The sequence below is a fragment of the Cryptomeria japonica genome, chromosome 10, assembly GCF_030272615.1.
Source record: "Cryptomeria japonica chromosome 10, Sugi_1.0, whole genome shotgun sequence".
Taxonomy (NCBI): Eukaryota; Viridiplantae; Streptophyta; class Pinopsida; order Cupressales; family Cupressaceae; genus Cryptomeria; species Cryptomeria japonica.
Genome location: NC_081414.1, coordinates 135,550,654 through 135,568,124, shown reverse-complemented (window position 1 = coordinate 135,568,124; position 17,471 = coordinate 135,550,654). Strand labels below are relative to the sequence as shown.

The 17,471-nt window shown below is 37.5% G+C and overlaps 1 protein-coding gene across 1 annotated transcript in view; it reads left to right on the top strand.

The window, feature by feature from the left end:
* Positions 1-17,471, top strand: part of LOC131027167 (uncharacterized) — a 171,667-nt gene that overhangs the window by 54,043 nt on the left and 100,153 nt on the right. The window contains exons 5-6 of the mRNA XM_057957167.2: positions 12,287-12,368; positions 12,526-12,824. Of these exons, the coding sequence (XP_057813150.2) occupies positions 12,287-12,368; positions 12,526-12,824 (381 nt within the window). The remainder of the gene's footprint in view (positions 1-12,286; positions 12,369-12,525; positions 12,825-17,471) is intronic.

Sequence of the window (17,471 nt, the reverse complement as noted above, 5' to 3'; positions counted from 1 at the left end):
GAATGCTTGCTCAGATTCATTGGATGTGATTGATTTATAGCAGGATACCTTGCCTAGCATTTCCATGGAGGAGTTAGATTCAGTATTGGTTAGATTCTTGGAGTATGCTAGGAGAGAGAGAGATGTAGGGAGGAATCTTCTAGAAGATTCCCTATATGATGACTAGGTATCTTTCTATTGGGCCATATGTTGGTGGCACCATTTTTGATGTAACCCTAATTAGGGTAATTCTAGGGTTTTGTTGGCAGGATCTCGGCCGTTGATCTTAGATCAATCTGGGCCATCCATTTTGTAAGAGACTCTATATATGCCCCTTCGTCTCTCATTTGTAAGAGAGAGTTTTTGTAGAATTTTTGGTATATGCTACAGCTATTTGAATCCTAATCATTGTTCAATTGTTGGTGATTTTGCTCTTCAAATGTTGTCTTTGCATTCATGGTTCTCAATTCCTCCAAGTTAGATTAGAATTTAGATTAGAATTTATTTTTATGTATGTTAGATTGAGTGGAAGATTTGTTGAATTTATTTGTGTGGAATCCTTAATCCATACCACTAGCCTCTTTTCGCTGGTAAGTGCGCCTTGTGTGGTCAACTGGAGTTTGAGTAAGCATAACTTCAACTATTATGCGTCCGTTGACAAGCATCAACTTGGATGGTGCCTTCGTTTGATGGTAATAGTCTGAAAATCATTAAGTACACCTTAGATGATTGCACTAAGCTTGTGTCAATACCTGATTGTGAGACCTTGCCTGGTTTGATTCCACTAGATCCATTCATCATTTCCTACATTCCTAGTCTTAGAATAGATTTCCTGAACCCTATTCTTTTTTCCCCTTTTTTAGTAAGAACTAAATCCAGAGCCTTATTGATAAATCTTAAGTTGTCAGCACGCCTATTCCGCATCATTCATGATAATCCAAACATTTGCGTAAGTCCCCAAAGTGAAACACAACAATTCACATCAACCACTGAACTTACCCACTTGTCAAGACCTGACATGTAGAAACCTTGGAATCATTTTAGTTGATCTCATTCTTAGCATATGAGGTGATTTTGTTCAAGAGAGGGTAAATTACCTTGGTACTTTATTCTGAAACGTTTTGTGCATAAAAAACGCATCAACAGGTCCTAAGTAAACTTAACATGTGAATAGGTTCTAACTAAGAACTATTTAGGATATAACCACATTCACACCAACACCCCCCTTAAGTGCAACTTAAGGAGTGAAATTATTATGCAAGTGATGCAAGACTAATATGAAGATGCAATATATGGGTCCCGACAACTAGGCCATGTTAGGTCCCCATTCACAACTAATCATGCAACTAATCTCTTACAAATGGAGAAAAGGAGAAAACCCCGTGGGACAAAACTCCTCTCCAAAAAAACGATAATGCAAATAATGTACAAATGAAAGACAAAGTGATGTATGGAGGTCTCAACTTAAATACCCCCAAGAACTACATCTATCACAAGAATCCATTCAATAGCCTCCCCATAGGAGGGAAGAATAGAGACCATCCACTTGTCTCCCCTTGGGAAGAAACAAAACCATGTATAGATGTTGGTATGCTTCCCATCCAGGATATGCTATGAAAGATGGAAACAGGAAGAATGATGATGGTGTCTCTGAAAACTACTCATTTGTCTCCTTGTCCAAGTGATATGATGATGATGCCACAATCCAATCAGGTACATGCCCAATCAAAGAGGAAGGTGACAAACTGGAATTGTGGAAATGGGTGTAGAACAAACTCCAAAGATTAATGTGCTGAAATGTGTCCTCCAACCAAATTTGAAAGACAATGATGGTCCTGCTGATTAGGAATGAGGGAAGTCTCAATCAATGACTTTGGATAAGAAGTCAATGGAAGTGAAGGTGGATCAACTATCTCTGAAGAAGAATCAAGAACCTCTGAAGCAACATCAACTGAAGTGTCAAAACACTCCAAAGTATCACAGTCATGGAGTATCTTCTTTGAAGAAGGTAGAGGCACATTACAAACTGAAATTGGATCAACTGGGAATGGCTGAATATTAGGATCTCCATTTAACTCCCAAATGTGTGTTGAAAGAGCATGAGGACTTTCAAAATGAGCAAGTCTCCAAAATATCATCATCTACATGCATAACAATGACTTTGAAGGCAAGATACCTATTGCATTTCCAAGCAATCTCTTACTAGGTGTGCCTGGTAGGGGAACAAGATTATACAGATAGGGCAATAAATGAAGCCCTCTGAGATGGGTAAGAATGCAATCACTTTATTGTCTATAGTTCCTCCTCTTCAAGATGATCAAAGAAGGATGAAATGTGGAACCCGTTGCAAACTATGATATTATTCAAAATCTCAAAGATAGCACCATCACATGAATATAGAAACCTCCAAAAATGATATGCCATGAAAAATGAAGCCCCCACCCACACCACAAATTGTACCTCTCCAAGTATCAAGATATGCAAGTTATCAAGCAAATGCCAAAAAATGCAAAAACTCAATAGATAGTACTTGGAGCTGAATCTAGAAAAAGTGCATGGACTCATTGATAGAGCTCCTCAATACCTTTCCAACGTTGCAAGAATGATGGAAATTTGAGATCGTGGCAAAAAGTTATGAGATCGAGTATCCAAAAACAAGGATTGACTTCAAGCTGCCATAAATGCTAACAAATGGCAAAATTAGGCGGATTGACTTGCACCACTGTGGAGTTGGTGGAACCAGCTTTCCAACGATATATGGATTGTGAAATTCTAACTCCATATGCCCAAGATATGCTCCTTGGAAAAAATCGTCTATATGTAGCCCAATGAAAAAAGAGGGAGTCAGATTGAGCCCTAGGCTGGACAGGCCTTGGTTGCAGATAGGGCCATCTAGCTCCAAAAAGTAAGAATGATAAGCCCTCTAGGGTGAAAACTCCAAAGTGCCCTGATAGGATGCTTGGCAAAGGTGGGTTGGATAGGCTATGTGCTTGAATAGGGCATTGGCTTGAGTGGCGATAATGCCGACATTGGAAAAGCATCGGCCTTGAAAAAAAATTAAAACTTGTCTATGAGGTAATTGGAGGCTGGGGAAAGGATTGGTGGGTGGAAAGGACAAAGAGCTAGAGAGAGCGAAGGCGTGGGGGCCGGTTGGATAGACCACAACCCCAAACAAATATCGAACACCGAAAGGAAAAGCTTTACAACCAATAAAAATCGGCCAGCAATGAAAAAGACCATTGAAACAAACCTTCGAACCAATATTTTTCGGCCATCCACTATTAAAAAAGCATGGCGACCAAATATTATAATGGCCAAAAAAGGAGTTTGGACACCAAGAAACAAACGCTTCCACTCAATGTCCATGGTCTTGTTACGAATGTTGACAAATTAAATTTTTTGTCCAATGTAGTCCTGATGGACTAGTATATCAGCCATAAATCAATGCATTGTCACCAAATCTAAATGCCGTATTAGGGAGGGTTAATGCTTGCTCTTCAATAAATGCTCAAGAAATAAGAAATGTGCTTGGGCCACACGATAGTAATACACAACCAAATATAATATGTGCCACCTGCTATGTATGATGCAATGGGACATCGGCGAAATCAAAACCCTAGAATATACATTGCACAACAAAATAAAATGCTTGAACCCACCAATCAAGGAAATTTGCCACTGAAATAAATGATCCCGTAGCCTCAAATCTTGAGACAATACACGCTGTATATGTTGCAACCAAATTTTGAATGGGTCGATAGCAATATATGATGCAACTAGTATGGAAAAAGGGCGGTGAAGTGAAGTTCATTTGGACCGGAAGGTGAAAGTTGGTTGCCGATGGTGATGGAGAGTGGGTTCGGCATGACCACTAAATAGGTGTGGGAGATAGCTGCTATGAAACCATAAATTTGTAGACTCCCACAATAAGCAATGCCACAAATATTTGTGTGCTGTCCACTCAATGGGAACTTGGAGACAGAGTACTACAAATCCAAAAAATATTTGCATCACCAATAACCACTTTGACCTCGAATTATCATAACCGCCAAACAACGTTGGCCACAAAAACTTTGGCGAAATGAAAATTGTGAATAAAACATTTAAATGTCAATTTGAAAATGTTTGCTGAATCATACCAGTGTCGAGAATGTGACCGACCTTTTGCTTGGATAGAGCCAAAAAATTGCTGAATTTGCCAAATATTGCCCAACTAATGCTCGAATAGAGCAAAAAAAAGGTGAAGCCCGGATAGGGTATTTTTATTTTGCGATCAGCTAGATAGGCTAAAATTTATCATGACAAGGGGGGGAGGCATTTTTTTCTCCTCATTTGTACGTATCATACCTAGGAGTGAAAAAAAAACCTTTGTGACCTCCGAAATGAAGTTGTCGAAAAATGACAATTTGATAGGCGTTCTTAGGGTTTTTGAGCCTTCTGGACGCAATGACGAGGTCGAATTGGACCCAAAACGCACTTGACAATCAACTACCTCCCTAAGTCAATAACTAGCTCACTCCAAACCTTGAAAAACTTGCAATAAATCTCTATCCAAAAGCTCAATTCTTTGATATGGGAAGGCGTTTACAAGGCCATAGCTCTCATACCATGTTGGAATGATCAAGAACCCAATGAAGTTGCACACACTTTAAAGGATCAACCAAGAAACATGCCATCTACAAGAGAATGTTCGAACGTGAGCTTGCATGAACATGAGTTGAAATACTCAATGAGATATGAACATGATTGAATTGATATGATACAATGTACAAATGAGCCTTGCTTATATAGGCAAGGTAATGATGTAGGATTACAACTACCCTTGATACAAACATTAAATGCATGATGCATAATTAAATGCCTAAAGCAAATATTAAATAATGTGACATGACATATCTTCTAGAATGCTACCTAGGATAACTATCATGATCCTATGAACAATATTAATTGACAAGCTACATAAAGCAACTTTATGACAACTAACTTAATGCAAGCTAGGTCCTAAGTAAACTTAACATGTGAATAGGTTCTAACTAAGGACTGGCTAGGATATAACCACATTCACACCAACAATGACAATGCTCTAAACTATAAGAATCTAGATGTGTTACTGGTCGAAGCAATATTGAACAATAATCTAGAGAAGAGAATTAGTATGCAGAGGATGATGCAGGAGAGGTAAATAACTGTAACAAAAATGGACACTGCCTTGTCTATTCTATATATGTGACACTCTTGAGGGAGATATATGGCTGTCTATCTTTCTAGCCTATGTCCATGCCAAGGACAGACTGTTTGTTTCTGTGTAAAGATGAGGAGATCAAGATACATAATTACAATTACTTTATAAGGAATGGATGGTTATGGAAACCTTTCATGTTCCAATCATTTCATCTTCCGTCTTGGCTGTTGCTAGACAGAGGATGAAGTGTCAATGGTGGATGATGTTGACCTCAAGGTTTTGTGTTGTTGACGAAGCTTGATGTGCTAGTGGTTTTATTTGCAGAATGTTTTGCAGAACTTGCAATTCTTAATGCATTGGAGCTTTGAAGTGAGGTGTGAATTCCACATTCATAGTGTACATATTGGGATGTGTGTGTAGAATCCACTTGGATCACATTTGATACATCGCATCCTCTCTTTGAGGTTTGAGTATGTGAATGACTTGCTATATTGTGGACGAGTTCACATCTATGTGCAAGACAATGTAATAGATTGCAGGGATAACAACAATGATACTAGTCATGCAGATAGGCTCTTTCTAGATATAAAAATGCCACTCATTTTGCTTGATGTAGCAAATGAAAAACTGTTCATCGAAGGAACTCTAAGTTACCGGTTCGGGTTCGGATTCGGGTACGGATTTGCGGATTTGGCATTTTTTTTTCTCTTGGGTATGGGTACGGGTTCGTCTGTACACACACACACACATATATTTTAATTATATTAATATATATATATACACACATATTATATATATGTTCAATATATACAATCCATACAAAAATAAAATATACAATGTGACTTTCCATACATAAATGATAAATGATAAATGATAAATCCATAATTGCTAATGCCAATAAATATTCATGTATCGCAAATATAATCAGTAAACTAATAACTAAAGTCTAATATCATATTCATAATTTGCAAAAAAGATAATATTCAAGCTTCAAGTTTCAAAATGTGAATATGTCATGACACGATAAAAATTCAAATTACAAGTCATCTATGGGATTGAAATTCCATATTCATCTTCATGTGAACCATCCAACCCAAGCCCAAGGTCATCAAGTGGTTCAAATCCAGCATCAATTGAACCACTATCGAATGGAATGTCACTCCCACTAGCCATGTCTCTCTCAAGCTCCATATCTGCCTCGTCTATAGAGACTTGGGCAAGTTGTGCAACTGTAGCATCTAAATTAGCACACTCAGGGGCTAGATCCCAATTCCTTGTTGCACCCACATTATATTCAGGGCCCTTATGTGACAACAAACGAAGGTTGGAGTGTACGTAGACCAAATCCTCAGCTCTCTTTGCACCCAAATGATTACGTTTGACTGAGTGGATGAAGGAGTATGTCCTCCAATTCCGCTCAGCTGAAGAAGAACTTGCAACCTGTTAAAAGCTAAAACATAATTAGAAATTTATAAATTATAAAATAAAAATATGATAGCATCAAATGGAATTGGAAAACTTTAAAAATAAAAAGATACATACTTGGGAGAGAAGTTTAACTGCAAGAGGCTGCAAGTAAACAGAGCCTTGACCATGTACATACCACCACTCATCAGCATCCATCCCATATCTAGCATTGAGAGCTACAACATCATGATTTTTTGTGGATACAAATTGTCCAAACTCCTTCATGACAACATTTCTTGTCTCCTCATCTTGATATATCTTTTTAAAGGCAGCTCTATAGCCAGAAGCAACCTCTGCATCTCTATATGGTGGTAGCCTCCTTGGTGTTGCAAGCATCTCTACACTATAAAATTTTGGTGTCAAAGCAAATGCTAAGAGATGTAAGGGATTGGTCATCTTGTTCCAATGGTCAACAATAATATTCTGTACAACTTTGAAAACTGTTTCCGTTGGGTCATTTACTTTTCTTTTTATTACTTCTCTTATTTTCTCCACCATGCAATCCATGCCATCATAAATCTCACCCAAACATGGGCGATCTGTATCAGCATACCTAATCATGCTCATGATGGGCTTAGTGAAATTCAAAACATATTCCACATTATCCCACCATTTCTCATCAAGGATCAATGCTCTTTCTGTCTGGGCCTACTTCCATACACTCCACAATCCGTTGATGACCATAGAACTCAAGGCCTCTTGTACCTTCACAAGTCGTCTTAAGATGAGCGTGTGAGATGCAAATCGTGTTTCAGCTACCTAACATGACATAAAAAAATGCACAACATATATCAATTATAAAAAATAAAAACTAAAAAATAAAAAAATAAAATTTAAATTAGTAATTACCTTCAACAACTCCAACTTGGAGAAGGTCCTAAAAATGGCTTGTGACATATGATGATTAGTCACAAACATTTGAATCTCCTCGCCCTCCTCGTACAGGTTTTTCACCCAATCAATTTGTGTGCCAATCTTTTGCATGATTAAATTGAGTGAGTGGACTGCACATGGTGTCCAAAAGATGTGACCGTATGTAGCCTCCACTATAGTCCCTGCTGCCCTACAATTTTTAGCATTGTCTGTAATGTCCCCATTTTGCGAGCATCAGAGTTTGTAAGAATTAGCCTATCATTTGACCCTTGTAGGCTAATAATTATTGATAGAGGGCCTCGTGTGGCAGTTACTTGGTGATTAGAGACATTACTCTTTAGCTGGATTCAGGTTTTGGCCTTTGCACAGGTTTTTTTGACTCAGATTGGCACACTTACTATTTATAGTAAGTTACTATTTTGGGAGAGTCAGGGTTCCTATTAATAGAAAGACACCTGAGCAGAGCTTATTGGCAGTGTCGACCTTGATTGGGCCCTTTGCAGCTATTTCTAGACTCAGTTCCACATACTTACTATTTATAGTAAGTCACTATTCAGGGTTTCTATTTTTAGACAGGCATCCAATCACATGGAGAACAGGGAGAGTCGACTCCTGGCTCAGACGGTTTAGCAATCAGACAAGTACATCAAGAGATATTAAAGTTTAAGTGACTTAAGTGATTTATTTAATATTTTAATATTATTATAAAGTTCTAAAGTAACTTTATAATAATAAAGTCACTTTAATATAATAAAGTGCGTTAAGTGAATAATTTAATGTGGGAATAAATCTTTTATCCCACATTGGCCAGGAAGGTGTTTGAGCTCTCTTAAGAAAAGAATAAAAGGAAAGACAAGAGTTCATTCTCGGCATCCAATTGATGAATAGTATTTTGATTGATTTTTATTGTGGAGCCTAGGGCTTTCGCAATTTTCTTCTTTGATCATAGGAAACGAAAACTTCCTATTGATAGCAATTTTGAAGGTGTGAAATAACATCTGAATTATTGCAGTTGCGGGAAAGAATACTTCAGTTCTTTCATTTGTGCAAATTGGTGAAGTTATGGAGTTATATCATGCTTGTTGGGAGAGATTATCAACAAGTTATTCAAAGTTTTAAGAGCAGATTGCAAGTTTGTTCTTGCTGCTACAGTGCACGTGAACAGTGCGCTACAGTACCGTGAACAGTGCACATGAACAGTGCCGTGAACAGTGCGCTACAGTAGTTTGAGTTCTATAGAAGGGGATTTAGAAAGGTTGAACAGCTATATATATTTGACAAGGGATTTGCATATGAGGAGAATCAAACCAATATATCAAGGCAGCCATTGAAATACCAGGTTTTCTATCTATGGTCATTGTATTAGAAAATCATTACTTCATTGCATCATTTTCTATTATGATTATATCATGAAATACTTGGAGGTTGCATATGTTGAATGGAGATATAATTTGCATATTCCACATTCATGGTAACATTCAACATTGATCAGCCACTTAGCTTTCATGCCAATTGTTTGCTTAAATGCCTAATGGCTGTAGGTGTACTTTGGGATGCATGACAAGTGTTTGTCTTAATGTCAACTAGCTGTACTAGTTAATTTCAATCATTACATATGTGTGGAAAGGTCTAAAACAGCTAGTATATCATTTCTATAACAACTTTGCATTGTTAGAAGCTTTCCATAACTTCATTTGCAGCCTACAAACCCAAAGAAGACAAATAAAGAATTCACTACAGCGGCTTCAAACATTGTATGCCAAATGTTTGACAATATTCCTTGGTGTTCATATAAGCAAAACAGGGTCAGATTAGCCAAGGGATATTACATTGTCCGTTATGACTTGGACAACATTTTGAGGCCCCACCCTGTCAATGCATTCTATGAGAATATTGGCAATGAAACTTGCATCTTTCACTTGCCCCTCAATCCATTGCTTTCAAAAACATTGCCCCTTTAGGGCACACTGCTATAACATTGATCAATGGCCTATTTTTACAATCTTTCCATCCATTAGAAATGATGGTCAAACCTGTTTCCGGCCATGTATTTTTGATGACTTTCAACTGTGACTCTACGGATGCTTTCTCCTTTGCCAATAAGGTGGTTCTCACCTTTTCATACCCTGGACAAACACAATCAGAAGGTGTGTTGCAAAGGGTATGTACCATGTCCCGAAGGTAAGGTGATCTAACAAGGTTGAAAGGAAGCCCATTGCCATAAAGGCAACGCCCAATGCTCTGATCTGCAATCTCTCTCATTTCATTTTTGAAGGTAGTATCCAATGGGCCTCTTTTCCGTGAAGCCACAACATTTTGATTTTCTAGTGGAGCAATTGGTGGTTTTGGCATGAAAGGATGTGAACCGGCTGGTCTTGTGGAGCCAATACTACTACAAGGCCTCGTAGTCTTCGAGCTTGACTGGACAAGAGGATGATCAGTCTTTGCTTTGCCACTTCTCCTATCAGCTTCCTCTTGTTCTCTAATATATTCCAAAACTAGAGCTTTTGACAGCGTCGGGTGTTATTTGATAAAGGCATCGAGTGTTATTTTTCTTTTATTTTTCACTCCCTCAGTTATGCCAAATGAAGGCAATTTAAAAAAAAAAAAATTCAATTTTAAAGCTTGCATGACTTTTTTTCTGGGTCGCGCGAGTCCGTCTGAAAGACTCGCGAGTCCATGCAAAACTATGTTTTAAAACTATGTTTCAGACAAATGGGAGCTATGTGATGTGCAGTTTTCTTTGGTTACATTTAGAGATTATGCTCACATGAACATCATTGTTATTGTGTTGTGTACTTATGGCTTGCGATGCATTGTTCTGAGCTAGTTTTTTTTTTAGGTATGTCAACTTTTTTTTTTGATCGATAATTGCTTTTGACTGGAGCTACGATCCAGTGAGGTCACAGTGGGGGGCCTCATCCCCATGGTTACATTTTTTTGGCCCGCTGAGGCATTAACACCTCCCTAATTTGTCTCATGCCGGTCTCAATTCTCTTTCATTTCTTGGGCGTCCTCTTATCTCTCTGCTACTCTCCTTATCACTCCATTCCTCTCCTTATCTCTCCATTCTTCTCCTTATCCGTCCATCCCTTATCTCTCCATGTGGCATCGCCTTATCTCTCCATTCTTTTCACCTCACTCCTTATCTTTCTGTACACTCCTTGTCACTACACACTCTCTGCCTTATTACTCCGTACGAGACCCGAGCACATTCAAGTGGTGAGGCGTGAGGCATGAGGGACAGCGCAGTAGGGACCACCGACGCATGCGAGGGAGTACATCTGTCTTGGTCAAGCTGTCCGAGAACTCGATCATGTCAATCCTTGCATTAAGGGTCGTACATCTCGTCCATCGCACCTAGAATTTTTCTCTGCAAACACAGGACGAAGAAACAAGTTCGAACAAGCATATGAACATGCTGAGTCTCGAACTGAGAACGTGGTATCAATACTACTTGCAACGTTGCCGTTGCACTGCGGGACCATCCCCTTAGGTATATCAACTTTGAGTAATTTTAATTATATTATTATGCTGGATAAGGAAAAATAAGTTAGTTGTACTAGTACAGAGATTTAGGCAGAATGAATACTTATAGATAATAGCGTAAATGAGCATGAGCCCATAGATCAGATACCAGAGGGAATCACAGGTTAAAAACTACATTTATCTGCAGTTCACTCATTGACAGTATGGCTTCTGAGTACAGAGCTTATAGCTCTTGAATCCTGAGCTTAGGTTGAATACAATTAAGAAAATCTAACTAATTTGCTTAGGAATTTGTCTTTTGGTTGCTTTGAGTTGAGATGAGAAATCACGTAATTTGTGCCTTGATCTACCTTATGGTCTTTCTCATTAGAGTTCTTTGTCTGCCATTTGTAATGAGTGAAAAATATTTGATTGCTAGAACTATACTTCTCAAACTCGCTGAGTACTCATGAGTTTTTTTTTTAAAACAAGTAACTCACATGTTAACTTGTGACTTGGCTGGGGCACAGTTTTAGGTGAGTTTTATGCCCCTAAATGTGACTGTAAATTGAAAAATATGCCCTAAACCACAACTGTAGACTGAAAAACAACACCGTGAACTGAAAACATGCCCTAAAAAATGACTGTAGATTGAAAAGCATGACTGTAAAGTGTAAACTGAAAAACGTGCCCTGAAACACCTATATCCTGAACAATCTGCCCAAAACGTGCCTGTAGACTGAAAAAACTTCATTTTTTTAACCAAGTACTCTTTTAAGTTGCTGAGTTTTGCTGAATTGAGAATTTTTGGTGAGTCCAAGTATGCAAGCTGTGGCTAGAAAATTTTCAGAGGCAAACTTTTGCTACTTTCCTTGCCTGCATATATTTTCAAGCCTAAATAATGAAGGCAATTATATGCAAATCTATAGATTATTTGCTTCCAAATGATAATTATTAGCAAATACAGAGTTGTGTCCTCTCAGAAATCCACTCCATCTGACCTTTCTGAGAGTTTTTCTGAATACTGTTGGTAAATTTTTCTTAAAAACTGCATTTATTTTTAATTGCAATGTCTCATATTTACTGTTTATAAACTGCTAGTCATGTTTTGGAAGGATTTTATGTTTAGCTGTATTTTATTGATGTGTGGTCATTTTGTGCAATTTAATTAGTTCAGTAATAAAACAGTGATACTACATTATCACAGAGCATTCTATTTGTTGCATCAAACAATTTTGCTCTCCCATTTGTTCCTGTCATACTGAGTGACCCATAGGGAGTGCAGTTGTATTGAACTTAGTTGGTATTCCTTTCCAGGTAATGTGCCAAAACAACACTCAGGAGATGCAAATGACTTGTCAGTAATGGGGAGGGATGAAGCACAAAGAAGATATGAACTGTATGCCAAGAATTCATATAGCGTTATTAACTTATTTTTCTTATAATGGTTTTAGTGAAGCTTAGATGTATTTTTCCTTATGCTAGATATCTTACCATTGTTTGTGTCATACAGTGTGATAGGTTGACTCCTATTTTCTTTGTTTTTTCTTGTGTAGTCTTTCTGAACTGCAGAGTCGCCTCATAATCCTTATTACAAAATCCAAGCAGCAAGTATTTACACCTAATGTTTCAAGTGGTGGACTGGTCTCAGAAGGAAATGATGATACTGAAGGAAGGACTAGACGCAAGTTGCGAGATTCTGGGCAATCTCAGTCAGATTTAGCAAACCATTCAATTTCCGGACAAGCAAGGTTTAGATCATCAGTAGATGGCAAATTAGGACGGAAGCGAAAGAAAATTAGGGATAGCTTGGATATATCGGTCCATGCATGGGCTCAATGTGAAGTATCTGAAGGTAAACATGCATTTAGTACATGTTCTTTGCTTCTTATTTTTGACATCCTCTTTAAACGCCCCAGCAGAAATTTTATACTTCTAATAATTATTTTGTTCCATAATCTTTTATTTGCTAACTATGTTTGCTAACTATCTTTTATCTGTATTTAGAAATGTATACCAATTATTGTATTAGTTGGGGATTATGCTTACAAACAACCTAGATGGTTAACAAATGCTTACTCTTTACATCTAAAACTAGAGATTAAAAAATGTGAGTACAATACAAAGATTGATTTAAGTTAAACACACACAAGATAGTATGAATCAAATATGGAGATTTGTATACAAAACTACAAAATTTAAATCAACAACTAGTGCAAGACAAAGCTTGTAATAACTATCAAATAATATTGAATGCACAAAATCATAACATCTTAAAAAATAAAAACCTGTAACCAAACTTGGACAACAATTTCAGTGACACATGCATAAAATTATAACTGGCTTCCATTCTTTATCAGTGTTTACAATGCTTTGCATGCAGTCTGAAAGCTTGGAATTCAGTGTTTTGAATTGATGTTTTTCATGATTCATCAAAAAAATCCTTTTTGCATCTCAATGACCCATATTATCATTTTATTTTATGAATAAAACATCTTTTCCACTAGCAACAGTGGTGTTTTCCTCTCTCTTAGAAACTTTTTGTGTTTTTAAAAATTCGGCCAAAACTCCTTTTAACAATGTCCAAGTAGCTTTTTGAACATTTTCCACTTTAACAATTCTTGTTTGGAACTCCTTATTAGAATATTTAATTACTATTTAATGGTCATTTAATGTATATTAGTTATTTTAATTTGTTTCTATTTCTGCTTCTATTTACGACTGTTTTTTTTAGAAACATCGTCTTGTAATTGCCTATATGTACAACTTTGTTTTCATTAATCAATAAAGAAATTACCATTTCATGGTATCAGAGTAGGATAAATCTTTTGGTGAATTTTTGATCAATAAAATTCGTAGGTAATCCTAATTTTTTAAAAAATTTTTAGAAGTTTTTCAAATTTTTTAGAACAAAAATATTGTGGTTTTTACTTTGCAACTCAAGGGTTTCCCCATCAAAACAACTCGCAGGGCGTTTTGCAAATTGCGGGTCTCTGCACTGATGACCGTGTTTGTTTTTCTCTCCATTCTCGTTTGTGACAGGTTTTTAAAACCCACATCAACTCTTTGTCAAAACGTGTGGGCTCTGCACCAGTTGTGACCACGTTTCAAGCCGCATCTTTTCAACATCTCTTCTCGCGATCTCAACATTATGCACGATTTGTGTATTTTGTGTGAAGGGTTTTTTGTGATTCTTCTCTGGTCACAACGGGTTGGTTTCATCCCATAGCCTTTACAAATTTCGTGGGTTGGTTTGAGACATAAAAGCAACGTGTTTTCTACACATGGCTAAGATTTGCAAACTTTTGTTTTACAATAATCGTGGGTTCTTAGCAAAGTCCTTGCGACCTACGATTTGCTTTCTTTGCAATCCAGTGTCTTTTGCCTAGGGTTTTTTGATTGATTTTTTGCATAAAATATCATTTTTTTGGTGCGTGCCTCGAGATTTGTGCACCTTAGGATTTGGGTAATTGTTGTCGGGTTGACTTTTTTGACTATTCCATTAGACTTTTGAAGTGCTTTTTCATTTTCTGTTCATTGGACAGTTGGTGAGATGGTGTCTCTGACAAACATCATGTTGGAGAGCAGTCAAAAGTTCAATGGCTGCAATTATAACACGTGGAAACAACGCATGCTAATTATCTTCAAATATTGGTGCCTTGATGAGGTCATTCTGGGTACTTCGATTCAATCTTCAACAACGAGTAAAGATCAAGACAAATATGATGAGTGCAATTGGGAAGCAGTCATGCTCATCAAATTATCCATCACCGATGATTAGCTTTCTCAAGTCCTGGCTATTAAGACTGCTATAGAGATTTGGCAACATTTGAAGGACCTTCATGAAACGTCCGACAAAAGCCAAGCGTTCTTTTTGAAGAAGATGCTTTTCCATAATGATGGATGATAAAATGTCTCTGTAGGAGCATCTTTTGAAGATCAAGGATAAATGTGATTGATTGGAAGCTATTGGTCACAAAATGGAGGAAAAAGACATGCTAGTGACTACTTTGAAAAGCTTGTTTCGATCCTATGAGCATTTTATTGAGACGCTCATTATTACTTCCACTAGTGTTGATCTCAAGTTTTCTGCCCTCTGCAACAAGCTTCTGCAGCAGGATAGATGGAAACAGTAGTTTGGCAGCAGCACTAGCACATCCTCCACTGAATAGGCATTCACTACCAAAGCCTTAGATAAGGACAAAGGCAAAGGCAAGTCCTTCTAGCAGAAAGGATAAGGAAAATCTCAGGAGAATTCCAAGAAGAATATTACATGCAACTACTGTCACAAGTTTGGTCATATGAAGAAAGATTGCAAGAAATGATTGGCTTATAAGCAATTTAAATAGGGAGTGTCTCAATAGAAGGCCCATGTTGCAGAACATACTAAGCAGAAGGAGTCTACCTTTTATGCTTATATGGCCAAACTACCAACAGATTTTGTCAGATCATCTGCTTGGTATATAGATTCCGAAGCTTCTTGACATATCATGAATCGATGGGATTGGTTCTCAGAGTACATGGCTTTCAGTGATTTTGTGATTTTTGGAGGAGGAGAAGAGTATACTATTGTCGGCAAGGGTCGTTTAGATTCAATCTGGAGGGAGAAAATTTTTATTTCTCAATGTATACTATGTTCCAGGCATGGAATTGAATCTTCTCCCAGTTAGTTAGATTATGTGCCATTGTCCGAAGCTAGATGTCATCTTCAGTGCACACAAGTGTAACATTGTTGACAAGGAGACTCACACTACAGTTGTGTTGTCCTCATTTTTGTTTTAAAAAATGAAGGACCATTATATAAATTTTTTGTCAAAAAATAAAAATTTTACTCAACGACATGCTTCACGAGGCAGAATTTTGCTTCACCCTTGGACTGGCTTAATCCTCAGTCCATTCTCGAACCACGTTTTTCATCGCCTTTTGGGTTCGTTTGCTATGTCTTTCCTTCAATTTCGGGTTTTTTCTCCCTGACTGCAGGTGGGAAATATTCCTTAAATTGCAAGTTTTAATGTTTTCCTTTGTTTTAGTCTTTGTAGGGAAATTTTTAGCTAATTACAAGTGCACTTTTTGAAAAAAGAACTTGTAACTTACTTTTTATTTCCCCCTTGATGCTTTTTGGCTTTTTAAGTCATAATAGGGATCTTTTGGATAAGTCTCAAGTTAATTTTAAATTGCATATTTAAAAGTCACTTGTAATTCTTTTGTAAAATCCCTATTTTAGTGTTTTTTGCTTGTAATGGGGATTTTATTCCCCTATTACATGTGTTAAGTTATTAAAACTTGTTGAAGGGATTTTATTTTCCCTTTACAAGTTATTATAACTTGTAATAACTTGTATATCTCTCTCAAAAACCCGATTTTGCTTAGAATGGAGAAAAGTGACATATTAAAACTTGCAATTGAGTTTTAAAAACCCGATTTGCTCCATAAGTGAAAATAAAGACATTTTAAACTTGCTATTGTGTCTTAAAAACCCGATTTTGCCTTGTGAAGAGAAAAGTGAGATTTTAAACATGCAATATGAACTTCAAAACCCGATTTCCACTATTACATGCAAAATCGAACTTGTTCTTTTTTTCTCAAAAACCCGACCAGCTAAGGAAGGTGATTTTGTTGGAGATTCAAGTCAATTTTTGTGGAGATTTTTAGGGAAGAAGAGGCGTTTTGGATTCTTGCCTATTTTCATGCATCTTGAAACTCATATCACGCCATTTGGAGTTTGTTTTTGCTGGTTTTTGGGTCTAAAACAGCAAACACGTGTTTGCCAAATACCACGTTTGGTGGATCCAAACTCCACGAATCTCTTCTTTCCTAAATCGTTTTGTCTTCCTTCACCTAGGCGTTGAAGTTGGAGGAAGATTTGACCGGTTCTTGTGCCAATATACTTGCTTTTTGTGCCACGATTTGGTGCTTAAGATGTTTGTTTACCCTCTTGGGTGAATAGCTTAAAACATACAGATAAACCATGTAATGCAGAATAATAATGCCATAGATATCAGATAAAATATAAGAGATGGTATTCCATTCATAATCATGTCCGTTTGTACAAGTTACCTCCGAGGTATATAAAGGTACCGAGGGGGTGCGAGTGCTAACCGTTGCACCGTAACTACCATCCCTAGGTTACCGAACTAACAAAGACAATTACAACTTAATTAACTAGTTTTATTCATGTACAATATTGCCGCTAACATCATCCCCCCCAAAAAGAAAAGTCGTCTCCAGGCGACTTACAACAAAATGAAGAATACATGGCGACTACAGAACCCAAAATCAAAAACTAAGGGGGTGCAAAGGGCGTCCCTGATGAAGAAGGCGCCGGTGGTGGTGTAGCGGTGGACGTCAATCGCCCACGGAGTTCGTACACTTGCTCCGTCCTCCTCTTCAGGTCCCACTCCGCCACCATCTACCGCTCCATGGTAGTCTTTACCATATATGCTGCCTCCAACACCTTATCCTTCTTGGCCACGCTCTCCAATGCACTGACCAATTGAGTCTC